This window comes from Phalaenopsis equestris, unplaced genomic scaffold (genome assembly GCF_001263595.1).
Source record: "Phalaenopsis equestris unplaced genomic scaffold, ASM126359v1 Scaffold000002, whole genome shotgun sequence".
NCBI classification, from domain to species: Eukaryota; Viridiplantae; Streptophyta; class Magnoliopsida; order Asparagales; family Orchidaceae; genus Phalaenopsis; species Phalaenopsis equestris.
In genome coordinates this window covers 72,178,373-72,194,827 of record NW_018164444.1, presented here as the reverse complement: position 1 = coordinate 72,194,827, position 16,455 = coordinate 72,178,373, and the positions used below count along the sequence as shown (strand labels likewise).

Below are 16,455 nucleotides of genomic sequence, written 5' to 3'. Positions count from 1 at the left end.
TGATTCTCTACATGTTTTAAGACAACAATTAGGGATAATGGTAATTTTATTTTTGGAACACCATACCAATCAACACAAATACTTAAAAAATTAGCATCTACAATTCGAGTGGTAGGTGATCTCTCCCAAATCTTACCATTCGAGAGGCATGAGTTTTCTCTCAAACCCTAATCCTAATACTCATAACCACAATCTCATGCATACCTTAAACCTATTATGGTCTATTTATACTAAACAATAATAAATAATGAAAGACTGAATTGCCTTTAGGGGTACACAAAGGATAAAATTTTCCTTAGGCTAGACATCGACGTAACAATGCTTCCCTTTCAAATACCACCTTGTCTCAAGGTAGAAAAACTGTTGTTGGATCAATTCATGTGGTTCTCATGGTTTGCATTACCTGACAACTCTTTTCATTTAATTACAAATTTATAGTAACCCTCATAAATTCAAAACTTCTTCTTATGTACATTATTCAACCGCATACGAATCTGATGGTGTCATGACTTCGAGTCACTCTGAGAGAATATCATAGTTACAAACAACTCGTCTAATAGCTCACCAACCACTAGAATCTCTAACAACTCCGTTTCATGCGTCTCTTTTATCTGCAAACTTCAATCCCACTTGCTTTCGATTTTCAAGCCTTTCAAATACCACACTATTTTTCAAGTGAGATCACTTGAGTTTGCTTCTTATTTTTTCGCTTGACACCACATCTTCCGATCGACATTGCTCTGATGTCGCGCGAATTTTTCTGGTTGCTACTGCTCGAGTTTATTCCCGATGTCATCGCTCGATTCTGTGGTTGGCAAAGGCAACTTTGTATGAAACCTCGCGCTCTTCTTTATTATTTCTTTAAGGGCCGTGAATTTCTGCTCAAACCGCTCCTCTATGGACGAGAAATGCTCATGTATTACCTGAGTGTTGTTCCTCTATTTCTGATATGATGTGACTCATCTCTTTCTCTAATTCCTCCTCCAAAGTATCTATTTTATTTACTGTCTCCGCTCCTTGTACGGTTTCGGAACTTGTGATCTTGTGGTTGGCTTCTCAGCTAGCTCAAATACCGACATGAATGCCACAATTCCTTTGTCAGTTTCTCAGATTACGAGAGGTTCCATCAGAGGGCACACTCGATTTGGTTGCTGACTTTTGGGATCTTTGATTGCGGTTGTATCACGACTGGGCACCGCATTTCCGTTATTGTATCACTAGGATGGAGCGGGAGGAGGAGGAGAAAGATGGAAGTTATACGTCTCTTATCACCGAAATCTTGAAACCCTTCCCGTTGCGAATTAGGTTAGGAATTGTGCGTCTCTTATCGAGATTGTATCACTATCGAAGATTCACAACTAGCATTGATTGCAACTGTCGGAAGCATCAAGAGGCGAAAGATGGGTCTTTGTAAGTCGCGATCCCGTCGTTGTTAACTGTGATTCTTTTAAGCCACTCATTGGAATCGTGATATTGTTGATGCTTCCCAGTTAGCTTTTGCCGCGACCGTATCATTAGGGCACGTCGTCCTAGATCGATCGTGACTGTATCATGGAATTCGGTCACAAAGGCCTGTGTACCACAGTCCCTTTGATTGTATCGCGAGATTTGTTCACAAAAGAGTTTGTTATGCGGCAATCCCGTCATCCTCTTCTTGGAGAGATCTAATCGCGACTGTGTGGCGAGTTTTGGTCACGAAGGCCCCCGTCACTTGCACCTGTACATTGCGTTCCCTTTTGTGGAAGGCTCTGTAGCTAGTTACGTTGCAAACCGATGTCTTGATGATCTAGCATGATATGAAGATTTCAAAACGAATACGAGGTTGCCGCAGTGGCCGAATCTTTGATACCATTTGATATGATTCTGGACAAATTTTCACACAAAAATTAGGGCGGCCAATGGTAATTATTTTTCTGGATCATCAAATAACTTAACACGAATCCATAAAAGATAAGCACCTACAATTCGAGAGGTAGATGATCTCTCTCAAATTCTACCATTCGAGAGGTTGGAAGTCTTTCCCAAGCCCTAACTCTAGGACTGACAACCACAATCTCATGCATACCTAACTCTAAAGCCATTATGCTAAAATAATAATAAATAATGAAAGATTAAATTGCCTTTAGACACACAAAAGACAAAATTGCCCTTAAGCTAGGCACCGACGTAGTAGAATCTCTTGAAACTGGATTTGAAATTGAACATCGTTGATTTCTCTGGAGCTTGGAGATGAACTGAAATTGGCTCTCTTGAACTTGTTTTTATAACTCCAAGTTGTGCCATACATTTTGGTCTTTTACATCCTCTTAGGGCACTAATTAGATGCTCTCAACTTTTTAATGCAAGGTGTTGGATCTCATAACAATAAGGAGCCAAATGGAATGATTTTAAACTTTACTGCTGTATAAGAGAATGGAGGTTTTCAGATGTATTGGCTACTCTTTAATCCCTAATATCTTGTTATATTTTTCCTAATTTTTTTCTTCTATTATATATGGTGTTGAAATTATGTTTAGAACCTGCTTGATAATCACTCAAATTTATTATGCTTAAAATAAAAATTATGAATCGCTCAAAATAAGCTCAATCAACTCAAAATTGACTCAATATATGAGATATGCACATATTCACGTGTGCTAATACATGCACACGTGTGTGCATCCATTATTATATAGTACTTTAAATAATAAATGTCAATACTCTTTTAAATTTCTATTTTAAAAAGCATGTGTAAGTATCTTTTGAATAATTTTATACATATAATAGTTTTGTTGAGTAATTAAAATATATTTTATAAAGTTAACTGTCCTCACTTGAATCCACTTCAAACTCGACTCAAAATCAAACATAGTTGATTCTAGTCATTCTTGGCTCAATTTTAAATCGAAATTGGCTCTCTCAAACTTTACTTGCTATCATTCCAAGTTGTCTCATACTTGTACGTGTAATTTGAGATGCACCCACATTCTAAAGCTAGTTGAGATGTTTCCTATTCGTAAGTGGTAACGAAATTAACAAATTATGGGTTTGCATTTTCAAAATTTAAATTACCAATAGGTTCTGGTAGGTTCCTATTGAGAATGTTAATTCTGTTATTTTGCTGCTTCTCTACTCCGGTGACATTCAATTTTACCACTGTAACTGCTTGTGGCTATCTTATTTCGTTTGAAGGCTCATTATATATCTTTCTATCATATTGTCATATACTATAATGAGGTTACCGTGATGTTCTCTCTATTAGAACAGGTCCTCTCTCCATTGGTTGAGAAATGCAAGAAATTTGGCCGGGCAATGCGTATTGGTACAAATCATGGAAGTCTTTCTGATCGTATAATGAGCTATTATGGTGATTCTCCTAGGGGAATGGTGATTGGTGCTTTTATTTATGCCACCAAAATTTCCCAATTTTATTAATTACAATTAGTTCTGAATGTTTCAATTATTCTAATTCTGATGCAGGTAGAGTCCGCAATGGAGTTTGCAAGGATATGCCGAAAGTTAGATTTCCACAATTTCGTCTTCTCAATGAAGGCGAGTAACCCGGTGATCATGGTTCAAGCGTATCGTTTACTTGTAGCAGAAATGTATGTTCAAGGTTGGGATTACCCCCTCCACCTTGGGGTAACTGAAGCTGGTGAAGGTGAGGATGGACGAATGAAATCTGCAATTGGTATTGGAACTCTGCTTCAGGTTTACGCACTGCTTTTATCCTTCAATCTCTTATATTTTATTTGCTACTTTTAATTGTCTAGTGTATTAATTTGACTTAAATTGACAATCGGAATTAAAGACATTTTCTGCTGGTATGAAAATACTTTTTGGTGGTCTGGTCTGTCTGATGAAGAATAATATGCCAAACATTTATGGCCGTTTGAGGTCACTTTTGTTTTTTATATTTATTTATTTATTTATTTTTTGTTTATGTTTTGATTCAAAACAAAACATGTTTGGCTATTGATTAAAGTTATTTTTAAAATCACTCAAAACACCCATAAGTTATTCAGACTGTTTTTAGAAAACATATTAATGTTTTTTAGAAACAAAAAATAAAAACATGTAAAAAATACATTAAACAAACGTGTTTTTAAAAACAAAAGAGAAGAAAAAAAAAGTTAAATTGATCCCAAATATACCCTTTGTTAATTGTTACTCAATCAAATAATTACCTTTAAAATTTATTAATTACATAGAAATTAAGTCATTTATATGTAACAACCCGAATTCTTATTCTTTGAGATGTTGCCTGCTTTGGCTTAATTGCCTCATAGTTTTGTCCCATCGGTGTAACTTTGGTCAAGTTGTTGAACTTGCTGAAATTTATCGGGTTTATTTGACCCGAAACACAACTCAATTTTACTATAGAAGAAATTCATTTGGTTACTTGATTGTATATGGAAGATTAGTCAGAGTAAAGCTGACAAGCTCAATCTGGAGAGGCAAAGATGCACTAATTTATTGAGGATGCATTAAGTTAAGAGTTCAATGTGGGCATTCATCTGTAAAATAACTCTATGATCCTTTATTTATTCCAAGCATTTAGGCTGCATTCAGATCTGGGGATTGAGGATGCATATTAACGAAATGGAAATAAACCAACTTATTATATGTTTTGCTTAAATTGTTGCTAGTCTCTGTCCCAATTTAGCTTGGGGCTTGAAATTAATCAAAGCGTGAACCAAGAGTTTGATGGTAAAATTTAAAATTTTCTACATTCTTATTCTATTTTTATTTATTATCACTAATAATTTACTATGCAAATGAATTGAAAGAGTCACTAAAGAAAATGATTTAATTGACCAAATAAAAGTTTACCTTTCATGTTACCGATCTTGCCTTCTGTGCAGCGTGCACATATTTCATCTAGTATTCATCTTTTATTAAAAAAAATTAAACATGAAAAACATTAAAATAACATGCTGAGTTATTTAAGATAACCCAATGAAGTAATCACTTTTCTAAACTACAGTAACTCAAGGAAAAAGAAAAGACATTATTTATGCTGATTAGTCCTAATATATTACAGAAAATCATAATAATTTATAGCATATGTTCATTATGTTTTCTCATGGAAGAAATCTAGAATTTTTACATGCATTTTCTTTTATTTTATTTTTTAAAGTATAATTTCTTAAGCTTAATGTACTTCATACTCCTAAATTTCACATCCTCTTAGGAGCACCGTTGAAAGATAATTTAATACACCTCTGATCTTTGTTATCCCGTCGGCACAATGATTTATGATCTAAATTGCACGATTGTCTGAGGCAGAAAGATGTCTACTCACCCTTGACCGATATTATCCCGTCGCATAGCGGCTTGTGGTCTAAATTACATGATTGTTTGAGATGGTAGGGTGTTCATTCAATCATGACCGTTACTTAACCATCAAGACAATTATTAGTGATTTATGTTTTACTATTGTCTGATATGGTAAAAAATTATTTACTTACGTAGGTACTTTGGTGTCCCCAACCATTGCATAAGGGGTGAACTCCTCCTCTTAGCATGCACATGTAAGCATTCATGTATACAATATTTCCTTCATAGCATATATTATTTTATTATGCGACATTTGCATTAATCTACTAGTTAATATAAGTGTATGTTTACTAGAATCAAAAGGGCATGCAATAGTCTAGTAACTTTATAGGTAAACTATTTTGTAATTGTTTATTCATGACTGTTAATGAGTACTTCTAAAGATCATGTAATACTTTGATGTCTTTCTAGGAAAACTAAATACAACTATTTATGCAGTATAGCTATGATAGAAAAAAAGATGAGGTTTTTACTAAAATTAGGGAAACTAAATATTTTATTTCAATAACGCAAACAACACAACTCAAATAATTAAAAGATAAGCACCTATAATTCAAGAGATAGACGATCTCTCTCTAAATAATTCTAACGTCTACAATTCGTGAGGAAAGCAATGTCTCCCAAAATCTAATCTTAAGACTCAATACATGATCTCATAAGCATAATAAGCATTATTTATACCCCACAATAATAACTAATAAAAGACTAAATTGCCCTTAGGCGTCAGTATGTCATTACTTCCCTCCGAAAAAGATACTTTATTCTTAAGGCGAAAAAAAGACAAATTGCTGCTAGGTCAAGCTATATGACTCCCACACATAAATTGACCTTTAGTCTGACTCTTGCAGCATGCACTTGATTTAGATAAGCGATGGGTCGTTGACAGTACCGACGCCTATGAATTAGGACTGCGCCTAATCCATAGCCTAAACATTATCTACAATGAAAGGTTAATTGAAATCAGGTAACGTTAGCACTCGTACACTCGTCATTGTTTTCTTTAATTTCCCAAAAGTCTGGGTTGCCGTTTCCCCCACTGATAGTTATTATTCAATTTCTCCATCAATGACCACACAATCAAATTCCAATCCTTTAATGAGCTTTTGGTAGTATCTTGTAAGTTTCATAGATTTTTTCAACCCCTTGATGTTTTTAAGTAGTGGCCACTCCAACATAACAACCACCTTCGATGGATTCACCAACGCCAAGGTCCTATACAAACTAGGGTCACCGCATAGTACCACCATCTTGTCTCCCTATTGAAACTCTATGGTCAAGAGTTTTCAATTCATCTTAGCCTTTTCTAAGGATTGCAACTATTTCATACCCAATATCATGTCAGTCCTCTTTGAATCTAATGGAAGAATATCCCCCATCACATGAATACCCTGTTGTCAAAATTAGCCATTTACAAACTCTCCTGCTCTTCTCCATCTATTCCATTCCCATCACATCTCCAAAACTTCCTTGTGTCAACCGTCTCTTGCCCCTATTGCTTCACCATTTGAGTAGCGATGATGTTGTGGGTGACCCTAATATTTAGCAATATCACTACCTAATGCTCTTTGGTATGTCACTGAAGTTTCACAGTGTGTTTTGGTGTTAACCCCATCTTCGGGTTTAATGCGAATTCTACCACATTAAGGTGTTCCTCCTCCACCACAACTTGTAATGGTGTCATGGGACAAATTTCTCATATCGAAAACTTTACCCCTCGGTACGCTTCTCCTGAATCTCTATCTTTGTAAGACGTTTGAGTGTCACCTCTGATCATGACCTATTATTCCTGTCCCAGGGAGCCTCCCTTTGAACTTCTGTGTCTGAGCTTTTGGTATCATTGTGGTTGTAACAGTTCAGTATGACGCTTCACCTATGCTGCACCTAGTAGCCCATTCAATTGCATTTTTATCTTCAACCAATTGCGCTAATTTCAAAGTTTCCCCCAATCCCCATAGTCTCAACAGACGAAGTGTTAGACTTTGGCTTCAACCTTTTCATGAATTCCAATACTTCTTCTAATATCCCTCTCAAAGGATCAGATAACATCTCACATTTCTCTATATAATCTATGACGTATCATCCTTGGATCAATGCAAAAAAAATTACTCGTGTAAATTCCCTTCCCGTGTGGTTCTAAAATGCTTCAACAATCAGCCCTTGAATTCTTCCCATATTCTGATTGGCTGACATTGTTTTCTCGATATCATGCTAGAGTCTTCCTTTTCAAATATAGGGTAACCGCCATTATAAGAACATAGAACGCTGAAATTAATATTTTGACGAGCAGTGTCATTTAAAATGAGGGCAAAATGCATTTTTCAAACGACGAATAATAAGGTGGCGGGCAGTGCTTTTGCCGTGTAGCTGCGCTAAATGGATAGTAAGGCAATGAAATGTGCCACTGTTTTCTTATATAATCTTGTTCATTTTATTGCGGCCATCTTTAATGTTTTTCCAGTGACAATGAAGACCTATTTGCTACAATAGTTTCTTTAGCGGAACACCTAGAAGATCAATAGTAAATTGCTTTTTTTTGTCTCATCATCTGCATGCTAAGCATTCCTTGCATGCTAGGCATTCCTGCAACCTTCTAGATTGTTGAAGAGCCTTTTTTTTTTGTTCTCATTTTAGTAATGCAAGCATAATCAAAATTTAAATTTCTGTTCTTATGTTTTTGCAGGATGGTTTGGGGGATACTATTAGGGTATCTCTTACCGAGCCACCTGAAGAAGAGATTGATCCTTGTAGGAAATTGGCAAGCCTAGGCATGAGGGCTGCGAACATTCAAAAGGGAGTGGTAGAGCTCTATTTAGGCCATTCTTATTTGAAATTGAATAAATACCACACCACATATAATATAATTATAATTTTTTTAGTCTTGCTGATGTTTTGTGATGTTTGTGCTTTTCTATGTAAATCTCTCAAAAAGGCCCCTTTTGAAGAGAAGAACAGACGTTATTTTGATTTCCAAAGACGAAGTGGTCAGCTACCAGTTCAGAAGGAGGTTAGCTCATGCGACCATTCATTAGCATTGAATAGTTTTTCTGACAATCCTGACAAATTTTTCTCGAAATAGGGTGAAGAGGTGGATTATCGAGGGGTTCTGCATCGTGATGGCTCCGTTCTGATGTCGGTCTCCTTAGATAAGCTCAGAGTAGGTTTTGGCTTCATAATCATATCCTAAATATTTAAAGTTTAATCTGAGTTTTTTTTCCTGCATTGTGAAGTCTTTTTTTTTGGCTATAATGAAACTGTTTAAATGCTATGATATGATTCAGTAGAGCACAATCTTCTTTTGATTAATTTTCATTTTGTCACTGACCCAATGTCAAGGAAATCAACTCAGCAATAGCACTTGTGGGCGTGTTTAAATAATAATAATAAAAAAAAAATGAACCATAGTTTTAGATATAAATGAAAATATGACACTCAATAGGACACAATGGAGAACAAGTTTTCATGTAGCCGACCCCACTTAGTGGGATAAAATGTTTGTTGCTGTTTTTGCTGTTGTAATTGTTTTAGATTTTCTAAATTACTAGATATATCCAATTATTTTGTGATAATTTATGTTAAAATTGAGTTTTTATTTATGCCAGACACCAGAACTTCTCTACCGGTCGCTTGCAGCAAAGCTTGTAGTTGGCATGCCATTCAAGGTTATCGCTTCTACCCGTGCATCATATAATTTTGGCAAATTAAATGATAAGCGAGATATTCTTGTAACATCTTAATTTTTGATAAATTTTAATATTGTTTCAGGATCTCGCAACGGTAGACTCCATTCTCTTGAGTGAGCTTCCTTCTATTGATGATACTGATGCTGTAAGATCAACTTCACTTTAGGAAAATATAGTATTATAACATGTGCTGAAAAGAGTTAAAGCTTAATTATAGTCTATGACACACCAGGGTGCGCGATCATGTCTCATTACATTTTGCACTGGAGATTGGGATTGATCTTAGCTTACTTCATATAATTGCACAGTAATTTTTGATCCCCAACAAATGCTGACCTGTTATGAAGTTTTGCTTGGCATCACTTTTTTTTTTATGTTTTTGTTTTCAATTTTGTTTTTATTTTTGAATATATGTTTGGTTAAAATAAATTTTATGTATTTATTTTTTTATTTTTTAAATAAATCATCTTGTTTTAAAAATACTGAAAGTCATTTTGTTTTTTAAAATATTCTAAACAAATTTTAGGTGTTTTGAGTGTTTTTAAAAATAACTATCATAACAAAAATTATTTTAATTCAAATCAAAACATAACCAAAAGAAAAATAAAAATAATAAATAAAAACAGAATCAAAATTGTTTCCAAACAGCCCCTTAGAGAACAAAAATACAAGAGTATTGTTGAAAAGTATCCTTTCTTATGTGGTTTTCTATAGAGATCCTCTTTATTTAAAACAAGTGAATGAGCACAATGTACCAAGGTTCTATCAAAAAAAACTTGCACTGCTCAATTTAAATGAAGTGCTTGTATGATTTTTATTTTTTATTTTTATGGCACTGACACTTCCTATCAAATTAGAGTGTAAATACTGTTAGTTTGAGTTTATTTAATGGTAAAGAGAATGGTGGTGGAGCCAGAACTTTTGAAAAAGCCATCAGGTATTTATTTTAAACTTTATCATGAGTGAAAATATTTATAGAAACTATAGCATTTTGAATGAAATGATAATCAATTTTAATATATTTATTTGTCATGAAATATGAAGCTGAATAGAGTTATAGCTTAATTATGGTCTATCGCACACCGGGGTATGCGATCATGTCTCTCATGGCATTTTGCACTAGAGATTGGGATTGATCTAGCTCACTTCATATAATTGCACATTAATTTTTGACGCCCAACAAAAGCCCACCTGTTACGGAGTTTTGTCTTGGCATCACTTTTATTTTATGTTTTTGTTTTCACTTTTGCTTTTATTTTTGAAAATTTGTTTGGTCAACATAATTTTTATGTCTTTATTTTTGTTTTTATAAAATAAATCACCTTGTTTTTAAAAATACTAGATCACCTTTTATTTTTTAAAATATTCTAAACATCTTTTAGGTGTTTTGAGTGTTTTTAAAAATAATCAACATAATCAAATATGTTTTAATTCAAATCAAAGCATAAACAAAGAAAAATAAAAATAAAAATAAAAAATAAAAAATAAAATCAAAATTGATTCCAAACAACCCCTTAGAAAACAAAAATACAAGAGTATTGTTGATAAGTATCCTTTCTTATGTGGTTTTCAATAGAGATTCTCTTTATTTAAAAGTGAATAAGTACTATGTACCAAGGTTCTGCCAAAGCTTGCACTGCTCAATTTATATGAAGTACTTGTATGATTTTTTTTTAATTTAATGGCACTGACACTCTCTATCAAATTAGAGCATATATACTGTTAGTTTTAGTTTATTACATGGTAAAGAAAATGGTCGTGGAGCTATAACTTTTGAAAAAACTATTAGTTATTATTTTAAACTTGATTATGAGTGACAATATTTATAAAAACTATATCATTTTGAATGAAATGATAATCAACTTTTAATATATTTGTTTTTTTCAAGAAATGCAAAGCTTTTAGTAGTGTGGATGTTTGCACTATTATTATAGCGCTGAATGATAGGTGTTGTAATTGAAAAATGAAACTCTCCAATGGAGCCTCTTACAGAATGGGCTTTAGCTTTGTATTCAGCCTCGACATTAAATCTTATCGAAATAAGCTCATTTCTTATTTTTAGAGAAAGCTCAAAGGCTGAAGTAAATCTGCAATGTCCGCTGGAAGATGTAGAAGACTAGTTTTTTATCCACTATAAATGTTGAAAAGCAATATCATTCATACAATATAATTCATATGCGCAAACCAACCATACAAATCAAGATCATATATCCGATCAATGTACTTTTTTAATAGTTTTGTGATTGAATTCTAGTAATCTATATAACTCAAAATAATTTTTGATTATTTATAAATAAAATCTCATTTCTTCTTTGCATCAGGAGAGTTCAATAAAACTTTTCAGCGATGGATTTTGCATATTTGTAATTACTAAAAAACCCAAAATAAATTAAAAAAAGACTTGAATAGATCCTCAAGCTTTGTCCATTCTGTTGAAGCTTTGGGCCATTAGATTGTGATTTTGGTAAGCATGCTAAAAATTGCCTCAAGATTTATGCATACTCTGGTTCTTTTAAGATATAATATAAGCATTAGTTTTGCCAATTGAGTAAAGAGTCAAAATAGTCCTATAACTGTTTGCATGGGGCTATTTTAATCATAAAGTCTACAAAAATATCAAACTAATCCCCAGAGTTTTTAAATTGAGGTTGAAATAGTCCTCCGTTGGGTCTTTTTTAGCCCATATTAAAAAAGACTAGGGACTATATCCACATTTTTATAAACTCTTAGACTAAAATGACCTCCTACAAAAATGTCACAAAAGGTCAGGGGACTATTTTGGTACTTTTCTTATTTCCAAATATATGTTTGTAATTATCATATCAATGGGCTCATGGGGTTAACCCAACATTACTGTTGAATAACTTGGTGTTATCTGCAGTCGTTTTTTACATATTCTTTTCTGATTAATTTATTTCTTCAGGGGTGTCTGCTAACTAGCTTATATTGCTTTTAATCAGAGGTTAGCTCTTAAAAGGCTGATCGACATAAGCATGGGAATTTTGGTTCCCTTGTCAGAACAACTTACAAGACCTCTTCAGAATGCCATTGTTCTTGTAAATCTGAAGGAACTTTCAACTGGTGCTTACAAACTATTACCAGAAGGTAGGCTTTGAGGTGTTGCTTATTTCAGGATTTAATGCAGATTTATACCTGTTAATTTGGCTTTTCCCAAAAAAACTCTGGAAGGGCCTCTTTTAAGCTTATTAAGATAAATTGGTCAAGCTTTAGTTGGATAAGAACTTTGTTAAAGTTTGAATCTGCTTCCCAAAACAAGTTTGAATCTGCTTCCTCCCTACTGGTGGTTAAAGTACTGGTTCATAATGGGCACTTTGATTGAAATTAAGGCCCCATATGGGTGTTTTTTAAAAACAAAATAAAACCTACAAAAGTTATAATAACCAAATATGTTTTAAAAAACAAAGGATTTTCAAAAACAAAAATGAAAACAAAAGTGATATCATGGGGCATTTAGGGCTTGTTTGAGATTAATTTTATTTTTTGTTATTTTTTAAAATAAGTTTGTTTAGTGTGTTTTTTAATATTTTTATTTTTTATTTCTAAAAATAAATTTACATGTTTTTGAAAATACTACAATTAATATTTAGCATTTTGAATGTGTAGAATTATTGGGGGAGGAAAAATTGCTTTCTTTATTATTCACAACTAGGATACACATATATAAAGAAATCAATCCCTCCTTATTTAGAAACTTACCAATTATATCTCACCTAAATTAGGAAAGGAAAAAATTCTGAATAAAAATTGAAAAATATAAAATAGGAAGGGAATAAACTAAATCAAAGGTTTCGTAAGATATCTCAATCAAATCTTCTAAGATTTAGAAAGAACTAAATTTTCTCAAATTTTCACACTCCCCCTTAAGCTAGGTTGTAAATGTTATTGTAGAGACCAAATCCGGTATTGAATTCTGAGAAGGTGTTGAAAGGAAGAGCTTTGGTGTATTTCAGTATTACCACTCGCTTTCTTCCCCTACTCCACCAGCTGTGTCACGAGGCTGGTTTTGCAACTCTGAATTACAATAAGTTTTTTTAGTAGTTCAAGCTGCTCCTAGGTGAATGATTCAACCTACCTTTTGAATGCGGTATTAGCCCTTTCCTCTTGATCTTTCCTTCTCTGTCCAGGTTTCTAGTCTGCAGGTTTTCCCGAAGTTTCCAACGTTTGTCCTTGATATGTCTAATCTTTTTGTAATAGTCACATGGGGGATGATATTTCTAGTGTTTTGGGTGATGGGATTATGAGTATATAGGGCCGTGCTTTTAGTACTTGGTGAACCCCATTTTCAATCAGCATCAGCTTCTTTCTACTCTATTTTCTCTTAAGCAAAGACTTCAGGGGTAGATGGAAAGAGCTTTGTTCTCATAATCCTCTCTCACCTCATTCAATTCCCGAGTTAGTCCTACTAGAAATATCACAGCTCTCTTCTTTTTTATTATGAATTTAAACGTCACAGCATCTTCTAGACATTTTCATACATGTGTCTCAAACATATCCAATTGTAGTTAATATTTTTGTAAGGTGTTGAGTTATTGGGTTACACTTAGCTCTCCATATTGAAGGTCATGAAGCTTAACTTCGATCTCAAAAAACTCTGCATTGTTTTGTGCTGGAATATGTTTCGCTTGCGGCCTCCCATATTTATTTTGCAGTTTTGTATGATAGAAAATTTTCTCCCACTTTAGTAGTCATTGAGTTTATTGGTCAAGACATAACCATATAATCTTGATTCTTCCATGTGCGATGGTTGGTATCAATGATCTCAAAATTCTTTTCTCTTGTAAGATGTTCATTATTCCCTTTACCACAAATATACATAAACACGGATTGAGACTATTGGAGGTTGTTTTGGCCATTGAGTTCATGATTTTGATAAAGTTAGAGACTTCAGGAGTCGTCTAAATAGAATCTCTGGTCTCTGATTCAATTTTAACCTCTAGAGTAGAACTTAAAGTTTTCATCCTTTACTTGGTTATCAACCCTAAGAGTATTTGGTCATTTTTAGTTTATTGTGGTTGTTTTTGTATACAATTTCTATAGTCGCTACAAGTAGGTGGAAGGCTGCTTTAGGAAATCATAGGTTGCAGGTAATGTTGTAGGGAAGCATGCGAGAAGTAGATAACTTGCAGGAGAAGCTGCAGGGAAAAAGAAAGAACAATTGTATGGAAGAGACAAGAAAGGGCCTCCAATAAGGAGAAGCTCTGGCGGAGGATTTGCAGTAGGATGATTGGTTGAAGGAAAAATTCTGGAGGGTCTGTAACAGGGACACTTTCAGCTATAAGGAGAATTCCGAAGGGCCTACAATAGGGAGACTTTTTGTTGCAGGGAAGAGCTACGAAAAGACATGTAGAGAAAATTCCGGTTGAGGAAGGTCCGACTGTCTGCAAGGAATAGTTTTCGGTGGAGGGTCTGCTGCTAAGAAATTTCCGATGGCAGAAATTGAACAGAGGAGATAATACATGGAGAATTCCCTTGCTAAGAAGAAGATGTGCCCTGGAAGAGTTGTAAGTCGTCTAAAAGGATTCCGACGGAGGAGGGACTGCAGCAGAAGGATTCCAGCTGCAGGGGGAGTTCCGATGGCAACGGAGAACAATGGAGGGTCTGCAGGGAGTTTTTTGGTCTTCAGGAAGTATTGCGGCGTTGATAGCTACAAGGAGAAGCTCCAGAGGATGGTTTGTTGCAGGAGAAAGCTACGGCGGAGGGCCTGCTGCAAGGAGAAGCTTCTGAGAAGGGCCTACAAAAGACAGATGGTTCCATGAATGATTCCAGCAGAAGCTCCGGAGGATGGCATGTTGCAGGGAAAGCTACAGTGGAGGGCCTGTTGCAGGGAAAAACTCCAGAGGAGGGCCTACAGAAGACAGATGGTTCCATGAAGGATTCCAGCAGCTGCTGCGGTTGCGGTGGACTTAGGAGGGTCTGCCGTGAGGAAGAGGGTCTATAGTGAGGAGGGCCTGCAACTGGATACTTCCAGCTACAGGGAAGAGTGCTAACAAAAAGATTTTTGGGCAGCAGGAAGTTCTGGAAGCATGCAAGAAGAAACTGGTGGAGGCAAGCTTGTGACAGGGAAAGCCCGTAGTTGTTGCTGCTGCTAGCAGTGAAAATCCGGAGTTGCCGTGGCTGGAAGGATGAGCAAAGCTATTGCTGCTGCTGGAAGGATGTGGGGAGAATCGCTTGAGAGTCTGCAGCATGAAAAGATCCGTACAACAGGAAGAGTTCTGACAGAGGAATACAATGGATACCAAGTATTCCGACATTGGTGAGCCTGTAGTAGGGAGGTTTGGCTGCAGGAAGAATTTCCGGTGGTCGGAGGAATACAGAGGAGTGTTTTAGTGAGAGTTCTGGACTGAGGAGGGCTTGCAGCAGGGAATTCTGATTGCTGAGAGTGTTTTGGCTGTAGATTAGAACGAAGGAGAGATTTCTGCTGCAGGGAAAAGCCAGGAAGGGTCCTGCAGGGAGGAATTTTGGTTGACTGCTGGGAAGGGCTGCTTGCAGGGAAGAGGTCTGACTGCTTCTGCTTGCTGACATAGGGAGGTTGTGAGAGCTGCTGCAGGGACAACGGGAGAAGACCCCCCTGCAGGGACACGAGAAGGTTTGGCGGAGAATAGCTGCCACAGGGACAACAGGAGAAGGCCAACGGAGAGGAGCTACGGCTTTTAGGTAGGAGGGCTGTGCTAAGATCAAAGAGGAGAGAAGCTTTTTTGCAGAGAAGCATTCCCATGACTATTGGACACAAACTTGCGGCTATTGCCTGCCTATACAAGTCCGGATTAGTGGAGGCCTTCGCTGAAGGAAACACCGGTAGTAGGGATGCTTCCGGCTGAGAATTTCTGCCTACATGAAGATTTTATGCTCTGACAGGTGGGGAAAATTTTTCCACTAGAGAGAGAAAGGTATATCCTCTGGAGAGCGAGAGGAATTTCCACCGGAGAGTAATTTCTGCCGGACAAATCATCTTGTACCTGCAACAACCCTCTAGAAGAAGTCTGCGTGCTTTGATCGACGCTTCACCTGGATCCTTAGACTGGCTAATGGAAGTCTGTCTGTAGGGGATTGGCTCACCGCGTCAGTAAGTTTGCTGCTGCTTCCGAGTTGATTGAGGGCCTGCATGCTGTAATAGGATTCACCTGCAGGAAATATCCGAACAATAGGAAAATTCAGATAGCGACTAAAAAAATCGGGAGAAGGAGACATGGGCCCACAGACACTGGAGATGCAGGTTTGCAGGGAGATGGGGAGATATGGGCCTGCAACAAGGAGATGCAACTGGTAGTATAGGGAAGTTAGGCTGAAGTTGCTGCAATAGGTGTTGAAGCGACCATCAGAAAAACTTCTACAGAAGGAGGTTCGATTGGCTAATATAAGATCTATGATATCATGTAGAATTATTCTCTTTATTATTCACAGATAGCGTACACACACACACACTATATATATATAT

At 35.8% G+C, this 16,455-nt stretch overlaps 1 protein-coding gene across 4 annotated transcripts in view; it reads left to right on the top strand.

Annotated features, from left to right (window-relative positions):
* LOC110022467 (4-hydroxy-3-methylbut-2-en-1-yl diphosphate synthase (ferredoxin), chloroplastic) overlaps positions 1-16,455 on the top strand; it is a 41,570-nt gene that overhangs the window by 7,000 nt on the left and 18,115 nt on the right. For 3 of the 4 annotated variants that reach the window (XM_020721425.1, XM_020721432.1, XM_020721442.1), the window contains 8 exons: positions 3,247-3,366; positions 3,460-3,690; positions 8,000-8,116; positions 8,249-8,323; positions 8,396-8,473; positions 8,919-8,978; positions 9,082-9,144; positions 11,960-12,104. In XM_020721425.1, the coding sequence (XP_020577084.1) occupies positions 3,247-3,366; positions 3,460-3,690; positions 8,000-8,116; positions 8,249-8,323; positions 8,396-8,473; positions 8,919-8,978; positions 9,082-9,144; positions 11,960-12,104 (889 nt within the window). The remainder of the gene's footprint in view (positions 1-3,246; positions 3,367-3,459; positions 3,691-7,999; positions 8,117-8,248; positions 8,324-8,395; positions 8,474-8,918; positions 8,979-9,081; positions 9,145-11,959; positions 12,105-16,455) is intronic. The other variant, XM_020721450.1, reaches the window with a different exon arrangement.